A 26,405-nucleotide genomic window follows, 5' to 3' on the forward strand; every position below is an offset into this window, starting at 1 on the left:
GCCAAGGGCCTTCGCCATCAAAATGGAAAGGTTCGACCACGATCGAATGACGACGGGCTGTTTTTTCGATAAGTTCGAAATCACACCCTTTAAGGCCAAGGGCCGTCGCCATCAAAAAAGAAAGGTTCGACCTCGAATGAACGACGACGGGCTATTATTTTGATAAGTTCGAAACCACACCCGTTAAAGCAAAGGGCCTTCGCCATCAATTAGGAAAGGTTCGACCTCGATCGAACGACGATGGGCTGTTATATCGATAAGTTCGAAATAACACCCTTTAAGGCCAAGGGCCTTCGCCATCAAAAAAGAAAGGTTCGACCTCAATCGAACGACGACGGGCTGTTATTTCGATAAGTTCAAAATCACACCCTTTAAGGCCAAGGGCCTTCGCCATCAAAAAGGAAAGGTTCGACCTCGATCGAACGACGATGGGTTGTTATTTAGATAAGTTCGAAATAATACCCTTTAAGACCAAGGGCCTTCACCATCAAAAAAGAAAGGTTCTACCTCGATTGAACGACGACGGGCTATCATTTCAATAAGTTCGAAATCACACCCTTTAAGGCCAAAGGCCTTCGCCATCAAAAAGGAAATGTTCGACCTCGATCGAACGATGACGGGCTGTTATTTCGATAAGTTCGAAATCACACCCTTTAAGTCCAAGGGCCTTCGCCATCAAAAAAGAAATGTTCGACCTCGATCGAACGACGATGGGCTATTATTATGATAAGTTTGAAATCATGCCCTTTAAGGCCAAGGACAATCGCCATCAAATAAGAAATGTTCGACCTCGATCGAACGACGACCGGCTGTTATTTCAATAAGTTCGAAATAACACCCTTCAAGGTCAAGGGCCTTCGCCATCAAAAAAGAAAGGTTAGACCTCAATCGAACGATGACGGGCTGTTATTTCAATAAGTTTGAAGTAACACCCTTTAAGGCCAAGGGCCTTCGCCATCAAAAAAGAAAGGTTCGACCTCGATCGAACGACGACGGGATGTTATTTCGATAAGTTCAAAATAACATCCTTTATGGCCAAGGGCCTTCGCCATAAAAAAAAGGTTCGACCTCGATCGAACAACGACGGGCTGTTATTTCGATAAGTTCGAAATAACACCCTTTAAGGCCAAGGGCCTTCGCCATCAAAATGGAAAGGTTCGATCTCGATCGAACGACGACGGGCAGTTATTTCGATAAGTTCGAAATCACACCCTTAAGGGCCAAGGGCCTTCGCCATCAAAAAGGAAAGGTTCGACCACGATCGAATGACAACGGGCTGTTAGTTTGATAAGTTCGAAATCACACCCTTTAAGTCCAAGGGTCGTCGTCATCAAAAAAGAAAGGTTCGACCTCGAATGAATGACGACGGGCTATTATTTCGATAAGTTCAAAACCACACCCATTAAAGCAAAGGGCCTTCGCCATCAATAAGGAAAGGTTCGACCTCGATCGAACGACGATGGGTTGTTATATCGATAAGTTCGAAATAACACCCTTTAAGGCCAAGGGCCTTCGCCATAAAAAAGGAAAGGTTCTACCTCGATCGAACGACGACGGGCTGTTATTACGATAAGTTTGAAATCACACCCTTTAAGGCCAAGGGCCATCGCCATCAAATAATAAAGGTTCGACCTCGATCGAACGACGACGGGCTATTATTTTGATAAGTTCGAAACAACACCCTTTAAGGCCAAGGGTCTTCGCCATCAAAAAGGAAAGATTCGACCTCGATCGAACGACGACAGGCTGTTATTTCGGTAAGTTCGAAATAACACCCTTCAAGACCAAGGGCCTTCGCCATCAAAAAAGAAAGGTTCGACCTCGATCGAACGATGACGGGCTGTTATTTCAATAAGTTTGAAGTAACACCCTTTAAGGCCAAGGGCCTTCGCCATCAAAAAGAAAGGTTCGACCTCGATCGAACGACGACGGGCTGTTATTTCGATAAGTTCGAAATAACATCCTTTATGGCCAAGGGCCTTCGCCATCAAAAAAAAGGTTCGACCTCGATCGAACAACGACGGGCTGTTATTTCGATAAGTTCGAAATAACACCCTTTAAGGCCAAGGGCCTTCGCCATCAAAATGGAAAGATTTGACCTCGATCGAACGACGACGGGCTGTTATTTCAATAAGTTTGAAGTAACACCCTTTAAGGCCAAGGGCCTTCGCCATCAAAAAAGAAAGGTTCGACCTCGATCGAACGACGATGGGCTGTTATTTCAATAAATTCAAAATAACACCCTTTAAGGCCAAGGGCCTTCGCCATCAAAAAAAGAAAGGTTCGACCTCGATCGAACGATGTCGGGCTACTATTTCGATAAGTTTGAAATAACACACTTTTAGGCCAAGGGCCTTCACCATCAAAACGAAAAGGTTTGACCTCGATCAAACGACGACGGGCTGTTATTTTGATAAGTTTGAAAGAACATCCTTTAAGTCTAAGGGCTTTTGCCATCCAAAAAAAGAAAAGTTCGACCTCGATCGAACGATGATGGGCTGTTATTTCGATATCGAAATACCACCCTTTAAGGCCAAGGGCCTTCGCCATCAAAAAAGAAAGGTTCGACCTCGATTGAACGACGATAGGCTGTCATTTCGATAAGTTCCAAATAACACCCATTAAGGCCAAGGCCCTTCGTTATCAAAAAAGAAAGGTTCGACCTCGATCGAATGACGACGAGCTGTTATTTCAACAAGTTCGAAATGACACCTTTTAAGGCCAAGGGCCTTCGCTATCAAAAAAGAAAGGTTCGACCTCGATCGAACGAAAACAGGCTGTTATTTCGATAAGTTCAAAATAACACCCTTTAAGGCCAAGGGCCTTCACCATCAAAAAGGAAAGATGCGACCTCGATCGAACGACGACGGGCTATTATTTCGATTAGTTAGAAATAACACCCTTTAAGGCCAAGGGCCTTCGCCATCAAAAAAGAAAGGTTCGACCTCGATTGAACAATAAAGAGCAGTTATTTCTATAAGTTCAAAATAACACCCTTTAAGGCCAAGGGACTTCGCCATCAAAAAATAAAGGTTCGACCTTGATCGAACGATGACGAGCTGTTATTTCAATAAGTTAGAAATAACACCCTATAAGGCCAAGGGCCTTCGCCATCAAAAAAGTAAGGTTCAACCTCGATCGAACGATGATGGGCTGTTATTTCGATAAGTTCGAATAACACCCTATAAGGCCAAGGGCCTTCGCCATCAAAAAAGAAAGGTTCGACTTTGATCAAACGATGACGGGTTGTTATTTTGATAAGTTTGAAATAACACCCTTTAAGTCCAAGGGCCTTTGCCATCAAAAAAGAAAGGTTCGACGTCGATCGAACGACAACGGGCTGTTATTCCGATAACTTAGAAATAACACCCTTTAAGGCCAAGGGCCTTCGCCGTCAAAAAAGAAAGATTAGACCTTGATAGAACGACGACGGGTTGTTATATCAATAAGTTCGAAAGAACACCCATTAAGGACAAGGGCCTTCGCCATCAAATAAGAAAGGTTCGACCTCGATCGAATGACGAAGGGCTGTTATTTCGATAAGTTCGAAATAACACCCTTTAAGGCCAAGGGCCTTCGCCATCAAAAAGAAAGGTTCGACCTCGATCGAACGACGACGGGATGTTATTTCGATAAGTTCGAAATCACACTCTTAAAGTCCAAGGGCCTTCACCATCAAAAAGGAAAGGTTCGACCACGATTGAACGACAACGGGCTGTTATTTCGATAAGTTCAAAATAACACCCTTTAAGGCCAAGGGCCTTCGCCATAAAAAAAAGGTTCGACCTCGATCGAACGACGACGGGCTGTTACTTCGATAAGTTCAAAATAACACCCTTTAAGGCCAAGGGCCTTCGCCATCAAAAAAGAAAGGTTTGACCTTGATCGAACGATGACGGGCTGTTATTTTGATAAGTTTGAAAGAACACCCTCTTAGTCAAAGGGCTTTTGCCATCAAAAAAGAAAAGTTCGACCTCGATCGAACGATGATGGGCTGTTATTTCGATAAGTTCGAAATAACACCCTTTAAGGCCAAGGGCCTTCGCCATCAAAAAAGGAAGGTTCGACCTCGATTGAATGACGATAGGCTGTTATTTCGATAAGTTCCAAATAACACCCATTAAGGCCAAGGCCCTTCGTTATCAAAAAAGAAAGGTTCGACCTCGATCGAATGAAGACGAGCTGTTATTTCAACAAGTTCGAAATGACACCCTTTAAGTCCAAGGGCCTTCGCCATCAAAAAAGAAAGTTTCGACCTCGATCGAACGACAACGGGCTGTTATTTCGATAAGTTCAAAATAACACCCTTTAAGGCCTAGGGACTTCGCCATAAAAAAAAGGTTCGACCTCGATCGAACGACGACGGGCTATTATTTTGATTAGTTAGAAATAACATCCTTTAAGGCCAAGGGCCTTCGCCATCAAAAAAGAAATGTTCGACCTCGATCGAACAATAAATGGCGATTATTTTGATAAGTTCAAAATAACACCATTTAAGGCCAAGGGCCTTCGCCATCAAAAAATAAAGGTTCGATCTTCATAGAACGATGACGAGCTATTATTTCGATAAGCTAGAAATAACACCCTTTAAGGCCAAGGGCCTTCGCCATCAAAAAAGTAAGGTTCGACCTCGATCGAACGATGATGGGCTGTTATTTCGATAAGTTCGAATAACACCCTTTAAGGCCAAGGGTCTTCGCTATCAAAAAAGAAAGGTTCGACTTTGATCAAACGGTGACGGGTTGTTATTTCGATAAGTTCGAAATAACACCCTTTAAGTCCATGGGCCTTTGCAATCAAAAAAGAAAGGTTCGACGTCGATCGAACGACAACGGGTTTTTATTCCGATAACTTAGAAATAACACCCTTTAAGGCCAAGGGCCTTCGCCATCAAAAAAGAAATATTAGACCTCGATAGAACGACGACGGGCTGTTATATCAATAAGTTCGAAATAACACCCTTTAAGGACAAGGGCCTAAGGCCAAGGACAATCGCCATCAAATAAGAAAGGTTCGACCTCGATCGAACGACGACAGGCTGTTATTTCAATAAGTTCGAAATAACACCCTTCGAGGTCAAGGGCCTTCGCAATCAAAAAAGAAAGGTTCAACCTTGATCGAACAACGACAGGCTGTTATTTCGATAAGATCGAAATAACACCCTTTAAGGCCAAGGGCCTTCGCCATCAAAAAAGAAAGGTTCGACCTCGATCGAACGACGACGGGATGTTATTTCGATAAGTTCGAAATCACACTCTTAAAGTCCAAGGGCCTTCGCCTTCAAAAAGGAAAGGTTCGACCACGATCGAACGACAACGGGCTGTTATTTCGATAAGTTCGAAATAACACCCTTTAAGGACAAGGGCCTTCGCCATAAAAAATGAAAGGTTCGACCTTGATCGAACGACGACGGGCTGTTATTTCGATAAGTTCGAAATAACACCCTTTAAGGCCAAGGGCCTTCTCCATAAAAAAAGAAAGGTTTGATCTTGATCGAACAACGACGGGTTGTTATTTCGATAAGTTTGAAATCACACCCTTGAAGGCCAAGGGCCTTCACCATCAAAAGAGAAAGGTTCGACCTTAATCGAACGACGATGAGCTGCTATTTCGATAAGTTCGAAATAACAACCTAGGGACTTCGCCATCAAAAAAGAAAGATTAGACCTCGATAGAACGACGACGGGCTGTTATATCGATAAGTTCGAAATAACACCCTTTAAGGCAAAGTGCCTTCGCCATCAAAAAAGAAAGGTTCGACCTCGATCGAACGACGACGGGCTATTATTATGATAAGTTTGAAATCACGCCCTTTAAGGCCAAGGACAATCGCCATCAAATAAGAAAGGTTCGACCTCGATCGAACGACGATGGGCTGTTATTTCAATAAGTTCGAAATAATACCCTTTAAGGATAAGGGCCTTCGCCATCAAAAAAGAAAGTTTCAACCTCAATCGAACGACGAAGAGCTGTTATTTCGATAAGTTCAAAATCACACCCTTTAAGGCCAAGGGCCTTCGCCATCAAAAAGGAAAGGTTCGACCACGATCGAACGACGACGGGCTGTTATTTCGTTAAGTTCGAAATGACACCCTTTAAGGCCAAGGGCCTTCTCCATCAAAAAAGAAATGTTCGACCTCGATCGAACGACGACGGGCTGTTATTACGATAAGTTCGAAATCACACACTTTTAGGCCAAGGGACTTCGCCATCAAAAAGGAAAGGTTCGACCTTGATCGAACGACGACGGGATATTATTACGATAAGTTTGAAATCACACCCTTTAAGGCCAAGGGCCTTCGCCATAAAAAAGGAAAGCTTCGACCTCGATTGAACGATGACAGGCTACTATTTCGATAAGTTCGAAATAACACCCTTTAGGACCAAGGGCCTTCGCCATCAAAAAATAAAGGTTCTACCTCGATCGAACGATGACAGGCTGTTATTCCGATAAGTTTGAAGTAACACCTTTCAAGGCCAAGGGCCTTCGCCATCAATAAAGAAAGGTTCGACCTCGATCTAACGACGACGGGCTATTATTATGATAAGTTTGAATTCACGCCCTATAAGGCTAAGGACAATCACCATCAAATAAGAAAGGTTCGACCTCGATCGAACGATGATGGGCTGTTATTTCAATAAGTTCGAAATAATACCCTTTAAGGCCAAGGGCCTTCGCCATAAAAAAAGAAAGGTTCGACCTCAATCAAACGACGACGGGCTGTTATTTTGATAAGTTTAAAATCACACCCTTTAAGGCCAAGGGCCTTCGCTATCAAAAAGGAAAGGTTCGACCACGATCGAACGACGACGGGCTGTTATTTCGTTAAGTTCGAAATGACACCCTTTAAGGCCAAGGGCCTTCTCCATCAAAAAAGAAATGTTCGACCTTGATCGAACGACGATGGGCTGTTATTACGATAAGTTCGAAATCACACACTTTTAGGCCAAGGGCCTTCGCCATCAAAAAGGAAAGGTTCGACCTCGATCGAACGACGACGGGATATTATTGTGATAAGTTTGAAATCACACCCTTTAAGGCCAAGGGCCTTCACTATAAAAAAGGAAAGCTTCGACCTCGATTGAAAGATGACAGGCTATTATTTCGATAAGTTCGAAATAACACCCTTTAGGACCAAGGGCCTTCGCCATCAAAAAATAAAGGTTCTACCTCGATCGAACGATGACAGGCTGTTATTCCGATAAGTTTGAAGTAACACCTTTCAAGGCCAAGGGCCTTCGCCATCAAAAAAGAAAGGTTCGACCTCGATCGAACGACGACGGGCTATTATTTCGATAAGTTCAAAATAACACCCTTTAAGGCCAAGGGCCTTCGCCATCAAAAAAAGAAAGGTTCGACCTCGATCGAACGACGACGGGCTGTTATTTCGATACGTTTGAAATAACACCCTTTTAGGCCAAGGGCCTTCACCATCAAAAAGGAAAGGTTCGACCTCGATCGAACGACGACGGACTTTTATTTCGATAACATAGAAATAACACCCTTTAAGGCCAAGGGCCTTCGCCATCAAAAAAGAAAGGTTCGACCTCGATCGAACGATGATGGGCTGTTATTTCGATAAGTTCGTAATAACACCCTTCAAGGCCAAGGGCCTTCGCCATCAAAAAAAGAAAGGTTCGACCTTGATCGAACGATGACAGGCTGTTTTTTCAATAAGTTCGAAATAACACCCTTTAAGTCCAAGGGCCTTTGCCATCAAAAAAGAAAGATTCAACGTCGATCGAACGATGACAGGCGGTTATTCTAATAAGTTAGAAATAACTCCCTTTGAGGCCAAGGGCCTTCGCCATTAAAAAGAAAGGTTCGACCTCGATAGAACGACGACGGGCTGTTATTTTGATAAGTTTGAAATCACACCCTTTAAGGCCAAGGGCCTTCGCTATTAAAAAGGAATGGTTCGACCATGATCGAACAATGACAGATTGTTATTTCGATAAGTTCAAAATTACACCCTTTAAGGCCAAGGGCCTTCGCCATCAAAAAAGAAAGGTTCGACCTCGATCGAATGACGACGGACTGTTATTTCGATAAGTTCAAAATAATACCCTTTAAGGCCAAGGTCCTTCTCCATCAAAAAATAAAGGTTCGACCTCGATCGAATGACGACGGGCTGTCTTTTCTATAAGTTCGAAATCACATCCTTTAAGGCTAAAGGCCTTCGCCATCAAAAAGTAAAGGTTTGACCTTTATCGAACGACGACGGGCTGTTATTTCAATAAGTTCGAAATAACACCCTTCAAGGTCAAGGGCCTTCTCCATCAAAAAAGAAAGGTTCGACCTCGATTGAATTACGACGGGTTGTTATTTCGATAAGTTCAAAATTACACCCTTTAAGGCCAAGGGCCTTCGCCATCAAAAAAGAATGGTTCGAACTCGATCGAATGATGATATGCTATTATTTCGATAAGTTTGAAATAACACCCTTTAAGGCCAAAAGACTTCGCTATCAAAAAAGAAAGGTTCAACCTCGATCGAACGATGACGGGCTGTTATTTCGATAAGTTCGAAATAATACCCTTTAAGGACAAGGGCCTTCGCCATCAAAAAAGAAAGGTTCGACCTTGATCGAACGATGACGGGTTGTTATTTCGATAAGTTCAAAATCACACCCTTTAAGGCCAAGGGCCTTCGCCATCAAAAAGGAAAGGTTCGACCACGATCGAACGACGACAGGTTGTTATTTCGATAAGTTCGAAATGACACCCTTTAAGGCCAAGGGCCTTCGCCATCAAAAAAGAAAGGTTCGACCTCGATTGAACGACGACGAGCTGTTATTTCGATAAGTTCGAAATAACACCTTTTAAGGCCAAGGGCCTTCGCCATCAAAAAAGAAAGGTTCTACCTCGATCGAACGACGACGGGCTATCATTTCGATAAGTTCGAAATCACACCCTTTAAGGCCAAAGGCCTTTGCCATAAAAAGGAAATGTTCAACCTCGATCGAACGACGACGAGCTGTTATTTCGATATGTTCGAAATAACACCCTTTAAGGCCAAGCGCCTTCACCATAAAAAATAAAGGTTCGACCTCGATCGAACGACGACGGGATGTTATTTCGATAAGTTCAAAATAACACCCTTTAAGGCCAAGGGCCTTCACCATTAAAAAAGAAAGGTTCGACCTCGATCGATCGACGACGGGCTATTATTTTGATAAGTTTGAAATAACACCCTTCAAGGCCAAGGGCCTTCGCTATCAAATAAGAAAGGTTCGACCTCGATCGAACGACGATGGGCTGCTATTTTGATAAGTTCAAAATAACACCCTTTAAGGCCAAGGACCTTCACCATCAAAAAAATAAAGGTTCGACCACGACCGAACGACGACGGGCTATTACTTCGATAAATCCGAAATAACACCATTTAAGTCCAAGGGCCTTCGCCAAAAAGAAAAGAAAAGTTTGACCCCGATCGAATGACGACTGGTTGTTATTTTGATAAAATTCGAAGTAACGCAACATGCCGATATCTCGGTAAGTTAGAAACGACATCACCAAAGGTCGACAGCTAACGAAAGAAAATAAAAACAGAGACTTGTCAGAGGAGCCTCTATCTTGCACCAAAGCCATGAATAGTTAGAATAAAAAGTATAATACAAGGCAAGTAGCGAAGGAGAGAACTTGTATTTATGCAAAGTCACAGTGCGGCCTACCTCCGCTTAGATATGGCCCAGGCCAACCAAAAAAAAAGAGAAAAAAATGAGAAAGAAGAAGAAACGAACAAGCGACAATCAACAAACAAAATAAAAATAAAAACAAAGGACAATATTCTTCATTCGACGTCTTCACCGTCATCATCATCACCACTATCGTCACTGTCTCCACGAGATCTACCATTATCATCATCCGCACCCTCATTGGCTTTGGGCGTCGCCGCATCGTATCCACAGTTAATGTGAGCATCACAAACTTTCGCTCGCGCTTCTTCATAAGTAGCCTCGGCCACAATGCCCCCTTCTCGCAAACTCTTATATATGTACCTCTGGGCTTTAGCATAAACCAAGAGCTCATGCACTTGGCAAGGAATGGCAGCGGAAAACGACTCAACCTGGGCCTGTAATCGCTCATTCTCTGCCTCCAAGGCCGCAACCTGATCTCCCAGAGTCAATGCCTCCTGATCAATCGTGCCGATGCGCTCCTCGAGCCTCGCTTCCTTGAGGGTAGCTGGTGCTCTCTCCAACTCCTATTTAGATTGGAGTACACGGATGGTGTCTCCCAGGGCCTTTGCCCTTTCCAAAGCCTCAGACCAAGCTCTCTCGATGTTCTCAAACCCCCGACCTTGCTCTCCATCACGGTCAATTTTCTCAACCACTCCGTGCTCATCGCCTCGACCTTGACCAAGTTCTGGTCCATCTCCAACTGCATTGACCTCAACTTGCCCTGCAAATGCTCACACTCTGCCGCAAATCACCCTACCCAACTCGAGCTCCTCGTCCTTAATGGTAGAGTTGCTCCTCGAGTTCGCTCTTGCTACGAATTGTCTGCATCAACTCCTGGTCTCTTTTCTCCAACTCCTCACAAAGAGCCCGATTACGGGGGTCCGCCCTCAGCCGCTCGTGCATCTCGCAATATCTATCACGGTAGCGATGATATTTCCTCAGCATCTTCAGGAAAACCCTTGCCCGGATGTTAGGCCTGCAAATGCTTTCCACTTCCACCATGTATGTCTGGAAATCATAAAGATGGGGTTAAACTAGTGCTCTCGAAAAAGGGGAAAGCATAAAGCAAAAATAAAATGCAACATACCCTTAAGCCCATGATGGCCAACAACGTACCCTTAAGCCCATGACGGCCACCTCATCCCTCAACTTAGCATTAGGGACATCCCAAAGGGACTCATTCTCAGCTTCTGAGCATAACATGCTGAATTGCGGCACCAGATCCTCTCTTTCTGCCAAGAGGTTAACGCCTGAAGGATCCGGAGAACACGGGCCGAGTCCCCCCGCATTAACCACCGAATGAGTAAGGCCCTCCTCGAACATCCTTACATCATCGGGGTCCAGGTCTGACTTAGATTCATAGTGTTCAACCAGATTCATACTGTTCAACCACCATGCCTTTTCCTCTTTCCGCTGCTGAAGGAGGGGCACGACCTGCTGCAGAAGATGAGGGCATGTCTGAAGTCACAACAGCAGTGCCAGAGGTCTGGTTCTCTATCACGACAAGATGTTGATCATCAGTAATAGCAGGGACTTCTGATTGAGCCAAGACGGTGGCGGGAGTTTCTGACTGTTGATCATAGGCGCCGACACCTTCAACTACCTGCTCCGCCCCTATGGGGGGAGCCGTAATATCATCCTCTCTAGAGCCCGTCGGGGGAGAATCGTCTAGGCGAATCACTGTTGGTGGCGCCGCCTCAAACTCTACTCTCAGTCTCTTTGACGGCCCCTCCTCCTCTCCAGTAGACGGTGACTCGTTCGTGGGACGAACGACATTGGTCGGGATCTCGTCCTGAGAAGCATCCCTCGCTGGAGTAACCAAGGCCGCAGATTCGACGGAAGCAGCCCTCGATGAAGGTCGTGCAGTGGGTACTGCGATAGGTCGAGTAGATGCAGTCGGCTGGCAGAAATCTAGTTGAGGTGCCCTTACTCTCCGCACCCTCCCTGACAACAACGAATAATGCTTGAGAAGCTAAACAAAAAAAAAGAGAAGAGAAAAGGACGGTACATAAAGGCGTCGTCTCACCTGTGAGGGGCCTGCGTCAGAACCTCTCATGAAAGGCCGACCATGTGCGAATTCCCACTGTATGGGGAAGAATGGCCTCCACCCATTCGTGAATCCCTTCGATGGGCGGCAGGGGTAATCTCTCAGCTGCAAAGATGAGTCAGTTTGGTACTCAAGGAAAACGATAAAGCATTTCACTGAATACAAGAGCAAATTTACGTGCGAAGTTCCATCTCTCAAGGAATCCCGTTGGGTCTGCCACAATTTGTTTGGTCCGCACATAAAAGTAGTTCTCATAAAAATGACGGTTGGTCCTGTCGTCCATTTTCACCACCAGACTCCTCGACCCCCAAGGACGCATGTGGATCATCAAGCCACGGATCAGTTGAGGAGCAAAGATGCTGAGCATATGGCCCAAGGTGACCTCGCAACCGGCAAGTTCTGCATACTTGAGCAGCATAAGGAACAACTTATACAAATAAGGCAAAAGCTGGGCGGGGCACACTTCGTAGAAATGGCAAAAATCCACCACCAACATGGGAAGAGCAAGTGTGTACTCTACAATGAAGGGGTAAGCATAGAACACGTAGTACCCAGGAATGTCGAAGTGAATTCTGTCGTCCCCTCTACCGGCCGTATCTCGACATAATTGGGGATTCCCCACCTTTCCCTCAACTCTACGATTCCCTTTTCCCTCAAAATGGAAGCGACGGGTTCCGGCTCCGCTCCACCACCAAAACTAAAGTCAGTTGCCTCTCTCCCGGGGCGAGGCAGGATCTCAACCACTGAGGGAACCTCCTCATCTTCCGTCGCATCTGCCCCTTTGGTGACCTAAACAGAGCTCTCTGGTATTGGATTAGCAGCAGGAAGATTGTCACGAGAAGAATCACCGGTCAGTTTTTAGCAGAGAGTGCAATGAAAGAAATAATAATAAGAATAGATGAAACATTTTAGTGAGCAAAGAGGTGAGCAAAAATTCAAGGTGTCAGAAAAAGCTATATCTGAAGAACTTACTCAAACGAAAGATGAAGTGAATAAATCAAATGACAAGTTCCCTCTATTTATAAGAGACATAAATTCCCTGAGCACGAAATCCAAGAGTCGTTATTCGAATCTGATAAGGCACAAAATGTTTCAATTTCCCAGAAACGTATGTCATAATGGTGTTAACCACAAACCGACACTTCAGTACCAATCGACATTTCGGTTCTGAATTTGCTGCAACAGTCCGCGAGGACTGAGAGAACCCCACCATTTCATTAAAAATCCCCGAGACACAACTAAGGAACGGAAAGTCATGGGCCATATTTCTCTCGACTGCGTAACGAGAATGATCCGTCTGTCAAGGCCGACGTAGGACGACCCCGATAGACAGAGGGACTAACTGTATTGGTCAAAATTTGACCATCATGACCAAGTCTCCCAACACCCCGCGCCTAGTAACAGTACAATGAAAGCCAATAGAGCTTGCTCCATTTCTCTTCTGCGACATTCGACAAGTCACAAGAGTAATGATTAAAAAACACAACCAAGACACACTGACGACAAGAAAGCGCCGAGTCAAGCAATGGGTAAAGGGATCTCAACTATATATATAGCTAGAGAACTCTCAATAAGGGGGGGGGGGGGCTTCGCCATTCTCCCAAAAAAGAGGGAAAAGCCTCTTCCTTGTATTTTAGAAAGCAGAGAAAATAATCTCAATGAACACCTATAAATCTACTCTCTCATTAGTGGGTGAGGTAGACAATGTTAAATCTGAATAAGATCGATCACGTTTCTTTTGTCTCATATGCGTTCATTATCAGTAACGTTTCGATCTGGAGTTAATTATTTTTGGCTAAGATTTACCCCTTCATCTTTGATTGATTTGTTCAAAAAAAGTTTTAATAGTATCTTTTTGAGTCAAACACTCTAGGCATTAATTGTTGAATATGACAAACTATCCCACATCGGTGGGGGACTTAATTTGGGGGAGAATTTCACCCTATAAAAAAAGGCCTAATGTTTAGGATTTAAACACACCTCTCATTTGCCTTCTTATCTTCTTACGGCATTTGTATCTTCTCTCTTTAGTATTATTTCACTTGTATTTTTGGAGTAAAATAAAATATTGGTTGTGTCCGAGGAAGTAGGCAAAATTGGACGAACCTCGTAAATTTTGGTGTTCCTTTTATTGTTGCTTTAGTGTCTTATTTATTATTTGGTGGCTGTCATAATTTTGGTATAGTAGTTGTGACTCATTCATACTATATATATTTGGCTTCCGCAATAATTGGTATCAGAGCCAAGGTATTGTCTAAGTATGCTCTGTGGTTGCAGCATAGTCTGATCTTCCACATCAGAAAAGATTTATCTTGGTAATTGAGTCAAGGTTCTGTCTGAGTATGCTATGTGGTTGCAGCTTAGTCTGATCTTCCACACTAGAAAGGAATTAATCTTGATTGTGTCGTCAGCTATTAAATAATATTTGTGTCAAAGATGGGAGACAATAAACAAGAAGAATCTACATGAAGTGTCAACAATACGTCATCATTGGCATCTTCTCTTATGACAAGAATTGTGTCAAATACTAAATTTGAGGTAGAAATTTTTGACGGGTCAGGACATTTTAGGATGTGGCAAGGCGAGGTTCTAGATGTCCTTTTTCAACAAGGATTAGATCTTGTCATTGAAGAAAAAAGACCAGATGTTATTGGAGAAGAAGATTGGAGAATTATCAACAGTGTTGCTTGCGGTACCATTCGATCCTACCTTTCTAGAGAGCAGAAATATCCATACACAAAGGAAAATTCTGCAAGTAAATTATGGAAAGAACTGGAGGATACATTTTTGAAGAAAAATAGTCAAAATAAATTGTACATGAAGAAGAGACTGTTTCGCTTCACCTATGTTCCTGGTACCACGATGAATGAACATATCACCAGTTTCAATAAGTTGGTCACAGATTTGCAAAATATGGATGCAACTTTTGATGATGGTGACTTGGCCTTGATGTTGTTGGGGTCACTTCCTGATGGGGTCACTCTACTCCATGGGAATGACGAAATTTCTCTCAGAGAAGTTTGTTCGGCTTTGTACAGCTATGAACAAAAAAGGGAGAAAAACAAAAGGGCGGAGAAGGAGAAGCATTGGTTGTGAGGGGTCGTCCTCAAAATCAAACGAGGACAAAGAAAGGAAGATACAAGTCAAGATCTAGACCCAGCAAAGATAAATGTGCCTTTTGTCTAGAAAAAGGGCACTGGAAGAAAGACTGTCCGAAGTTGAAGAATAAGGCCAAACATAACAATAGAAAGGCCATTATGGATTCAAATGTAGCTGATGGTGATGATTCAGACTTCTCATTAGTTACAACAGAGTCATCAACATCATCAGACATATGGTTGATGGACTCAGCTTGTAGCTATCATATGTGTCCCAACATGGACTGGTTCGTGGATTTTCAAGAAGGAGAATATAGAGTCATCCACACAGTGGATAACAGCCCTCTTACCCCATATGACATTGGTTCAATACGATTAAGGAACCATGATGGAATGATTAGAACATTAATAGATGTTCGATATATACTAGATTTGAAGAAGAATCTCATCTATGTGGGAGCCCTAGAATCAAAAGGGTTCAAAATCATTGCAGAAAATGGAGTGATGAGAGTATGCTCCGGTGCACTAGTGGTAATGAAGGCTAATCGGAAGAACAATAATATGTACTACTATCGTGGCAGTACAATTATTGGGACAACGACAGTGACATCCAGTGATGAAAAAGAGGCAGAAGCAACCAGGATATGGCACATGCGCTTGGGACATGCTGGAGGAAAATCCTTGAAAACTCTATCAGATCAAGGATTGTTAAAGGGAGTAAAGGCTTGCAACTTGGAGTTTTGCAAGCATTATGTCAAAGGGAAACAAATAAGGGTTAAATTTGTTACATCGATCCATAATACTAAAGGCATTTTGGATTATATACACTCTAATGTTTGGGGCCCTTCCGAAACACCTTCATTGGGTGTGAAGCACTATTTTGTTGATGATTTTTCCCAAAGAGTGTCGGTGTATACAATGAAGAGCAAAGATGAAGTGTTGGAAATTTTTCTCAAATAGAAGACGATGGTGGAGAATCAAACATGTAGGAGGATCAAGTGTATTCACACAGACAATGGAGTGAATAAAAAATGATCATTTCAATAAGAACTGCGAAAATAATGGCATCGTCCGACACTTCAATGTCAGACATACACCACAACAGAATGGAGTGGCAGAACATATGAACCAGACCTTGCTGGAGAAGGTATGGTGTATTTTGTCCAATGTTGGCTTGGGGAAAGAATTTTGGGCTGAGGCAATTACATATACATGCCACCTCATTAATCGCTTACCATCTGCTGCTATTGATGGCAAGACACCATTTGAAAAATGGTATGGAAAGCCTGATGTAGATTATGACTCTTTGCACGTATTTGGCTCAACTGCATATTATCATGTGACAGAGTCAAAATTGGATCCAAGGGCAAAGAAGACTATTTTTATGGGGATTACTTCTGGAGACAAAGGATATCGCTTATGGTGTCCTATGACAAAAAAAGTAATATTCAGCAGGGATGTTACCTTTGATGAATCTGCTATGGTAAATAAGGTAACGGAAGATACCAAACAAAATGAGGGTGCTTCTAAGCAGGTGGAGTTTGTGGGAAAATTTATTTTTCCTACACAAGAAGAAGAGGAGGAAACAAATGAAGATTATCCTCTGGAAGAAGAGTCAGTAGAGAGGGAGATTCCATCTCAGGAACCTCAGCAACAACTTGAATCAATCGCAACCAGCAGGCCAAAAAGGACAATAACAAAACTTGTTCATCTTATAGAGACGGTTGCTTGTGCCGCCTCAATTGTAGCTGATGATGTTCCTACCACTTATAAAGACGCAGTCCAAAGTTCAGAAGAAGATAAGTGGAGGATTGCCATGAATGATGAAATACAGTCCCTTCATCAGAATCATACATGGAGATTGGCCAATCTCCCGAAGGGAAAGAAAGCAATTGGGTGCAAATGGGTATTTGCAAAGAAAGAAGGATTTCCTAACCAAGAAGATGTTCGCTACAAAGCAAGATTGGTGGCCAAAGGATATGCTCAAAAGGAGGGAATTGATTACAATGAAGTGTTTTCTCCAGTTGTAAAACATTCCTCCATTAGAATTATGTTGGCTTTGGTAGCACAGTTGGATTTGGAACTAGTTCAGATGGATGTAAAAACTGCGTTTTTACATGAAAACTTGGAGGAGGAAATCTACATGACTCAACCAGAAGGATTCAATGATGCTGGAAAGGAAAATATGATGTGCAAACTTGAAAAATCGTTGTATGGATTGAAACAATCTTCTAGACAATGCTACAAATGATTTGACAAGTTTATGTTGCGGCAAGGGTACAAGAGAAGCAAGTACGATCATTGTGTGTATTTGCGCAAACTTAAAGATGGTTTCTTTGTATATCTTCTCCTATATGTTGATGATATGTTGATAGCTTCCAAGAATTCGGAAGAAATTGATAAGTTGAAGATTCAACTGAAGAAGGAGTTTGAGATGAAGGATCTGGGTGAGGCAAAGAAAATTCTTGGCATCAAGATAATAAGAGATAGACATTCAAAGAAACTTTGTTTATTTGAAGAGAGTACTACACCGTTTTGGCATAGATGAGAAGACTAAGCCAGTTAGTACTCCACTTGCTCCCCATTTTAAGCTAAGTACTACTATGTCGCCAAAAGATGAAGTTGAACAAGAGTATATGTCAAGGGTACCATACGCAAATGCTGTTGGTAACTTGATGTATGAAATGGTCTGTACGAGACCTGACATTTCACAAGCTATTAGAGTTATTAGCAGATATATGCATAATCCAGGAAAGGAGCATTGGCAAGCAGTGAAATGGATTCTGCGGTATATTCATAATACTGTAGATGTTGGGTTAGTTTTTGAGCAGGAAGACAATCAATCTGTAGTTGGATATTGTGACTCAGATTTTGCGAGTGATATAGACAAACGAAGATCAACTACTGGTTATGTGTTTACTTTTGCAAGAGCGTCGGTTAGTTGGAAGTATACTTTGCAGTCAACAGTTGCTTTATCTACAACAGAGGCAGAGTACATGACTATTACAGAGGTTGTGAAGGAGGCAATTTGGCTTCAGGGATTGCTAAAAGAGCTTGGTATTGGGCAAAAAAGTATCACAATTTTTTGTGATAGTCAAAGTGCTATTCAATTAGCAAAGAACCAAGTTTATCATGCAAGGACGAAGCACATTGATGTTCGGTATCATTTCGTACGAGAAATCATAGAAGAAGGTGGAGTCACGGTGAAGAAAATTCATACTATGGAGAATCCTGCTGATATGCTAACAAAAGTGGTGACTGCGGTCAAGATTCAACATTGTTTGGATTTGATCAACATTGTTGAACACTGAAGATTGAAGATGAAGACACAACCAAAATTTGTTACCGAGAGAAAATTGAACCTGTGAATTTTGCCAAAGTGGAGATTTGTTGAATATGACAAACTATCCCACATCGATAGGGGACTTAATTTGGGGGAGAATTTTACCCTATAAAAGAAGGCCTAATGTTTAGGATTTAAACACACTTCTCATTGCCTTCTTATCTTCTTAAGGCATTTGTATCTTCTCTCTTTAGTATTATTTCACTTGTATTTTTGGAGTGAAATAAAATATTGATTGTGTCCGAGGAAGTAGGCAAAATTGGCCGAACCTCGTAAATTTTGGTGTTTCTTTTATTGTTGTTTTATTGTCTTATTTATTATTTGGTGGCTGTCATAATTTTTAGTATAATAATTATGACTCATTCACACTATATACATTTGACTTCCGCAACATTAATAGTCACCAAAGAAAGGGCAAAAGGGGGATCCAAATTACCAAAAAAAAAAGAATTAATTGGTTTAACTGGGAGTAGTATTGAATACACCCATCATAGGACTCGTGATGGCTACAAGACCTATGAAACCATAGGACTTTCATAATATAGTCTGTAGAGACTCAGAACAGCAAAGACTAGATGCATAATGCTGACACTTCAATTGCACATCTGCCAACAATTACAAAGTCATACTAATTGTGTTTGGTTTATGGTTAGTTGTTAGTTACATTTCCCAAAACCCAATTTATTCCATTTTCTCCTCTAGCTTTTTAAAAACAATTCCCGTAACAACTTTCGGAAAACAATTCTAATGTCAAGTATTCAATTTGATACCTTAGTTCATACCTAAGACTAGGCTGGACCAAGCCACTTCCCATCTTTTATGTTGTATTTGGATTGAATAAAAGTTGAAAGTTGAAAGTTTAAATTTGCAATCTAAGTCAATTTTGATAGTGTTAATGAAATTAAATGAAGAATAACTTGAGTGTGCGCTTGAATAACTGGATGTCGGCTTCTTTGTAGGTTAAAAATGGAAGGACGGGGACCTTTATCAGGTTATTCTTGAAGCAGGGGTAGGATAAATCACAAAGAGCCATGCTCAAAACAAGAGTATGAAAAGTCTAAAGCCACTTGTTTGTACTTTACTAGTTACAGATATTAAACCATATGTTATATAACACTTGGTCATTTGATTATATAAAAGAACACTTTGGTCACGAGAGAGAGAGAGGGGGGCTATTCAGTACTAAATTGAGTTTGGTCTTCAAGAGCTGATTTAATGGTATTCACAATTTAATAACTTTACATGGTCCTTATATCTTCTCCTAATAAACCGCCAACAACAGAAGAAAAGAGTAGATCCTTGCTCGGCTATTGCCTATTTGTGCTTCTTCAACCCAAACGACATTGAAATTGTTAGTAATATTTAGTTGTTTAAAACTACGAGTTTACATTAACAGTTCTTGCGTTCTATCGCGAACTTGAAATTTGCGAAATAATGAGCACAACAGATAGTGCTCGGACCATTTCTACACCCATGGGCCATGCCATGGGAAGCTAAAATCCCAAAACTGAATATCCTCAAGCTTCTCAGAAGTGGGAAATTACCTGGCGACAATAAGTACATAGCTAGGCTTCGCCCCTATGAAAACCCATTACTGTTGCTAGAGTAGCACCAACAACTCGTATTACTAAATTAAAATAGGGCTTTCAGTTTTGAGAAAAGCTCTAAATGTTGAAATTTAATACATAGCAAAGCCGTTGCATTGGAAATTAAACAAGGAACATACTCATAGTTGTTCAAGTATCGTAGAGTCACCTTGGAAGAATCTTGACAGTAAACCTAGGGAGCCTTCTAGCCTGTGCCTATCGTAGGATGCTAGACTGATGGAGTCACAAGCATATTTATAGGTAGGCTAGAGATTCATAGACAAATACTTTAGCCCTAGGGACTTCTCCATAAATTATAATTACTAGGGACTCCTAATATATGGTAATTTCTTTCCATCAAAGAAACTACCATATATGCATAACTACAGAATGTCATCTGATATATTATTTCCTTTGGGAGATAAGGTGAATAGTTTATTACCTTATATGTGGGCCACACTAGAAGTCTCTCTAGAAGAGACGATAAATTTCTAACATCCTCCCACTTGACCCACATATTAAAATCAGATAATCCTTTTGTTTACCGTAAAAATGATAATAACAATTAAATTTGATTATAATACTCTAAAAATACGTAATCTATTTTTATGCTAGTTGTTAAGCAGTTGATGCTATGTATGTGAGACTTAGTAACGAAATGAAAGTTAAGGATAAGGTGATAACCAAACTGATAGGTTAATTATCGAGGCCTCGAGCTTGTCGATTCGGGGTCCTCGAGGTCGATTCCGGAACTCGACTGGGAGCTATCGAAGGTGGTCGAAGTATGGCTAACAGTTATAATAAAATCAACGAAGGCTCTTTATGGCCAATAATGAGCAATAAATGATGAACGATAATGCAGATAATAAATAGAAGCAACAACATGAAGAGAATGTGTTAGAGAGCAGAGAAAATGTTCTTGTATATTTCGTGTGGAGTGACTGAAGCAACAGAGGTTTACAAAATGATAAGGATCCCCTTTATATAAGTGGGAAATCCCAACATAGTACAAAATATATTAATGACAAAGAAGCGGAGATGGGACAGCTAGATGACACCCTGATTCGGGTTTAGAGTAGCCCACTAGGCTTTGTCAGTCCTAGCCGTGTACCTTGGGAACTCCCCATTTATACCATTACCGTAATCATCATTGCCCCGAGGTCGAGTGTCGACGACCCTCGAGGGAGGATACTCGGCCGTGGCCTCGAGCCTTCGAGGTGATCTTCTAAAGTGCCTTAATGACGAGAAATTGGACCCTCCGATTGTTGATACCAAATTTTTTCCTATATATTTTTAATACACATATATACTTTCAAAATAGCATATATGCATACATAAGCATGCATAACAACAACAACAACAAAAACGGACCAGTGTAATCCCACTAGTAGGGTCTGGGGAGGGTAGTACGTATGCAGACCTTACCTCTACCCTGAGGGATAGAGAGGCTGTTTCTAGGAGACCCTCAGCTCAAGAAGACGACAAAAGATGATATATTAGTATTATCAATAGAATCATAATAAAATAACAGCAATAAAAATAAAACACGAAATAGATGGAAAGTACACAATAACCAGTAGGAAAGACCGGCATCAATAGAAACCACTAACATCCTAAAACCTCTGATGCGCCGAAGAAATATTCACAACTACCTCCTAACCTACAACCTTAATGCTCGACCTCCACAATTTCCTATCAAGGGCCATGTTCTCAGTAATCCTAAGTAGTGCAATGTCCTGCCTGATCACCTCTCCCCAATACTTCTTGGGTCGTCCTATACCTCTCCTCGTGCCCACCAAAGCTAGTCGCTCACATCTCCTTACCGGAGCATCAGTGCTCCTCCTCTGAATGTGCCCGAACCATCTGAGTCTTGCTTCCCTCATCTTGTCCTCCAGGGGGGCTACGCCCACCTTCTCCCGAATAGCTTCATTCCTAATCTTATCCATCTTAGTATGCTCGCACATCCACCTCAACATTCTCATCTCTGCTACTTTCATCTTCTGGATATGTGAGTTCTTAACCGGCCAACACTCGGTCCCGTACAACATGGCAGGCCTAACCACTGCTTTATAAAACTTACCTTTTAATATTGGTGGAACTTTCTTGTCACATAGGACTCCCGACACTAACCTCCACTTCATCTACCCTACCCCTATACGGTGTGTGACATCCTCATCGATCTCCCTAATCCCCTGAATAACCGACTCAAGGTACTTGAAACTACTCCTCTTGGGAATGACTTGGGAGTTGAGCCTTACGTCCACCCCCGCTTCCATCTGTGCGACGCTGAACTTGCACTCTAGGTATTCCGTCTTAGTCCTACTCAACCTGAAACCCTTAGACTCAAGGTCCTGCCTCCAAACCTCCAGCCTCTCGTTGATGCCGCCTCGCATCTCATCAATCAGAACTATGTCATCAGCAAATAGCATACATCATAGAACCTCCCCTTGAATATGATGAGTCAGTGCATCCATCACCAGGGAAAATAGGAATGGGATGAGTGCAGACCCTTGGTGCAACCCCTTAAAAACCGAAAAATTCTCGGAATTGCCTCCTACTGTCCTAACCCTAGTCTTATCTCCATCATACATGTCTTTGATCACCTTAATATAGGCAATCGGAACCCCTTTTGCCTCCAAGCAGCTCCATAGAACCTCCATAGGAACCTTATCGTACGCTTCCTATCCCTGTATTGTTCTACCATCCTCCTAATAACGTGGATAGCTTCAGTGGTAGAACGCCCCGGCATGAACCCGCACTAGTTGTCTAAAATAGATACCGTCCTTCGCACTCTCATTTCTACCACTTTTTCCCAAACTTTCATGGTATGACTCAGTAATTTGATACCCCTATAATTATTATAACTCTGGATATCAACTTTGTTCTTGTACAACGGGACCATTGTACTCCACCTCCACTCATCTGGCATCCTATTTGTGTTGATTATAACATTAAATAACCCAGTTAACCATTCCAAGCCTGCTCTACCCACACACCTCCAAAGTTCAACCGGAATTTTGTCTGGCCCGGTAGCTCTGCCCCTACTCATTTTACGTATTGCCTCCATTACCTCCTCTACCTCAATGTGCCTACAATAACTAAGGTCATGGAGATTGTTGGCATTTCCCAATTCACCTAGCACAATATCCTGATCCACTTCTTCATTTAGAAGTTTATGAAAGTAGATCTGACACCTCTTCTTAATCTGGTCATCCCCCATCAAAACTCTACAGTCCTCGTCTTTGATGCACCTTACTTAGTACAGATCCTTAGCCCTCCTCTCTCTCACCTTAGCTAGTCGGAATAACTTCTTCTCCCCGCCTTTGTCCACCAGTTCCTCATACAGGCGAGCAAAAGCCGCTGTCTTTGCCTCTATGACTGCCAACTTCGCTTCCTTCCTAGCTACCTTATACCTCTCTCTGTTCATCGTCCTTTCCTCCCCGCTAGTGCTCCCTACTAACTGCATGTACGCTGCCTTCTTCGCTTCTACTTTACCTTGGACAACTTCATTCCACCATCAGTCTCCTTTGTGGCCATCGGAGCAACCCGAAGATACCCCTAACACCTATCTCGCCGCCTTCCTTATACAGTCTGCTGTCGTCGACCATATAGTGTTTGCCTCCCCATAACTCCAACAAGCTCCCATAGTCGATAACCTTCTTTCCAACTCCCGGTCTTTATCCTTTGTCAAGGCGCCCCACCTGATCCTCGGACGACCTAGTACTAACCTCTTCTTCCTCCTTATTCTAATACCAACGTCCATCACCAAAAGCCTATGTTGTGTTGCGAGGGTCTCACCTGGGATAACCTTGCAATCCTCACACAACCTTCTATCCCCTCTCTTGAGGAGGAAATACTCAATCTGGGTCTTCGCCACCGAACTTTGGAAAGTAACTAAGTGCTCCTCTCGCTTCGGAAAACATGAGTTCGCAATCACCAGCTCAAATGCCTTGGCGAAGTCCAACAGCGAAGTGCCCCTCCGTTCCTTTCCCCGAAACCGAAGCCGCCATGCACCTCAGTATATCCACCTGCAGCTAACCCAAAATGACCATTGAAATCTCCGCCTATGAATAACCTTTCGGCGGGTGGAATATTACGCACAATCTCATCAAACCCTTCCCAAAAATGCCTTTTAATCTCCTCATCCAACCCTGCTTGCGGCGCGTACGCGCTAACAACATTTAAAGTACACTCACCAACCACCAACTTAATAATCATTAATCTATTATTCACCTGCCTAACCTCTACCACAGACTCTCTAAGATGCCTATCTACCAAGATACCCACTCCATTAACCCTTGGGACTCCAGAGTACCACAACTTATACCCATCCGCGTCTTTTGCCCTCGATGCAACCCACCTAGTCTCCTGAACACACACCATATTAATCTTCCTCTTCTGGAGATCTTAGCCAACTCTATAGACTTACTCGTTAGTGAACCTATGTTCCATGACCTGATTCTCAACCTATAGGCTCCCTTTCCCCCCTACCTCCCCCGCCACCCGTCTGACCACCTAGACCTTGACCAACCCCTCGTCTCACCCTTTGCCCCACCCAAGGACATGCCCTTACTCTATCATCCCAGACTACAACCACTACACTCACAACAAGCTAAAGAAGACTCGTTAGCACACCACGAACAATGAACCAAACTAGAAGGACACAAGTAGCTACTAGCACACTAGTTGTATGATTAAACTAGTGCGAACTAAAATAACATCAATTTAACTATCACCAAGAGGGAAACAATAAAATGGGAGGTACCAACTCCCGAGAACATAACATGTGATTGATTTGATGTACTCGATGTTGTTGCACACTCACGTTCAGCTTCCCGCCGCCCCTTTGTTAACGCTCACCTAGGCTGCTCTCCTTTGCTTGTGCGCGTGCGCCTAACTTGTCTCCAACAGCTCTGAGAAATTCCCTGAAAAACACAAAAATATCGTGTACCAAAAGGGGGCTGTTACTGCTACCACTGGTGTAGCCCCATGGGAAAGGAGTGAAAAAAAAGAAAAGGGGACAAAAGAAGAGAAACGAGACGGGCGATATAGAAATAAGCACCCGGGAGTGTGCTGGCTGACTGTGAGCACGTGATTTTTGCCTTATATGAATTACTCCCATAAATTCAAAACAAAATAATTTCTTTTCATTATTCGCAATTTTTGTGGATTTTGTGGCATTTTCTGATAATCGTTTGCATTGGTCTGTGCATTTTTATTTTTTTTAATTAATGAAAAATACAAAAATATGCTACATATGCATTTAGGATTTAATTTTACATTTTTTAGATTAATTAGTAAATTAGTTTATTTTATAAGGTATGAAAATTACAAAAATAGTTCATTTTGTATTTTAACTCTTTAATTTTGAATTTTATAGTTTTTCTCTAAATTTAGGATTTAATTAATTATTGTAAATACTATGATGAGTGATTAATCTAATTGGGTAGGTTAATTTGGTTTTAAAAATTAATTTAGGTTTTATTTTAATTTGAAAAGAAAAAGTATTTGAAATTGAAAAAGAAAAAAAAAGAATTTCAATAAGAAGTCTGTTTGGGCCATTTTTATTTTCCCCAGGCCCAACGTAAAACCCGTCCAAACCATGCCCACACCCGGCCCACAGCCTTTCTGTCCCTAAGGCTCAAGAAACGACGTAGTACAGGCGTGAAATTACATTGTTTCAAGTTCGATAAACCTCAACAAATCATGGTCGTTCGTCTCGTTGCATCCAACGGCCCAGATCATTTCATCACTTTCGTTTAAAATTGTCCTAAACCTCTAGAGGCAGTTCAGTTCGAACAGGCCCCCTCTCCGTTTATCTCTCTCATATCTCTCACAGAAACCCTACCCGCCGCCCCTAATTCCACCGCCTTAACCTGGCGGCGCCACCGCCAAACCAGCCCAAATTCACACCCTAGAACCCTCTCCGTCTCCCCATCCTAAATCACTAACCCTTTACCCTCGAATCACCCTTGAACTCGTTGAATCTTAAATCGAAAATGAGACCTAAAATGTCAAACCCTAAAATTGGCAGAGTTGGTGATGATTGAGGCCGAAATGGACCTTGGTCATGTGTTTTCATTTGAGAACACATGATTAAGACCCCTTTCGGTCAAATTAGAAAGATCGAGGAAGGGCTCCAAGGCTTGGCCAGCCCGTTTTAGGTATTTTTACGTGTTTTTTTGTTTCTTTTCTCGTATTTTCCTTTTTAAGTCGTCCTTCTTCATCTCTTTTTCTGTGTCTGTGTTTCTATGTCTTCATTGTATGCTCGTCATCAATGTTGTCCATGCATGACTTGTTTGATAATCAGCATAGTTATTTTGTTGTTGTTTAAAATTAGTTAATTCATTTTCATTTTTCTTTTTGGTTTTGGGCTTTGGTTTAAGGTTTCCGTAATTTTCTTTTGGGTAATTTTAGGTTAGTCTTTAGAATGGTGAACCCTTGATATATTTTAATTGGGTTCTAAAGAATCAAAGGCCCAGATGGGGGTTTAATTTGGATTGTCAGACCCATTAAATTGGGTCATTTCGACCCGGGTTCTGCCTGGCCTTAAGGGGTAATTTTAGGGAACTTGGGGGTAATTTAGGAAGTTTAGGATTGGGGAATCTTGGGTAACTGATTTAGAAGCCTCTAGTAGGGGTCTTCTAGGGA

General features: G+C 42.3%; 4 protein-coding genes across 4 annotated transcripts; 1 reads left to right on the top strand and 3 right to left on the bottom strand.

Moving 5' to 3' along the window:
• The first annotated feature begins 17,428 nt into the window (after positions 1-17,428).
• On the top strand, positions 17,429-19,132 carry LOC138887961 (secreted RxLR effector protein 161-like). The gene is made up of 2 exons (XM_070169754.1): positions 17,429-17,882; positions 19,128-19,132. Exons 1-2 carry the CDS (start codon positions 17,429-17,431, stop codon positions 19,130-19,132), a joined length of 459 nt encoding a protein of 152 aa, XP_070025855.1.
• Positions 19,133-21,409: 2,277 nt separating this feature from the next.
• LOC138887962 (uncharacterized) lies at positions 21,410-21,751 on the bottom strand. Its single transcript, XM_070169755.1, has one exon. The coding sequence runs from the start codon at positions 21,749-21,751 to the stop codon at positions 21,410-21,412; it is 342 nt and encodes a 113-aa protein (XP_070025856.1).
• A 144-nt stretch (positions 21,752-21,895) lies between these two features.
• On the bottom strand, positions 21,896-23,220 carry LOC138887963 (uncharacterized). The gene is made up of 3 exons (XM_070169756.1): positions 23,044-23,220; positions 22,809-22,959; positions 21,896-22,161 (listed from the first exon to the last, which is right to left on the bottom strand). Exons 1-3 carry the CDS (start codon positions 23,218-23,220, stop codon positions 21,896-21,898), a joined length of 594 nt encoding a protein of 197 aa, XP_070025857.1.
• A 467-nt stretch (positions 23,221-23,687) lies between these two features.
• On the bottom strand, positions 23,688-24,137 carry LOC104228718 (uncharacterized). The gene has a single exon (XM_009781241.1). It carries the CDS (start codon positions 24,135-24,137, stop codon positions 23,688-23,690), a length of 450 nt encoding a protein of 149 aa, XP_009779543.1.
• Between the last annotated feature and the right edge of the window lie 2,268 nt (positions 24,138-26,405).

This window comes from Nicotiana sylvestris, chromosome 3 (assembly GCF_000393655.2).
Source record: "Nicotiana sylvestris chromosome 3, ASM39365v2, whole genome shotgun sequence".
Lineage (NCBI taxonomy): Eukaryota > Viridiplantae > Streptophyta > Magnoliopsida > Solanales > Solanaceae > Nicotiana > Nicotiana sylvestris.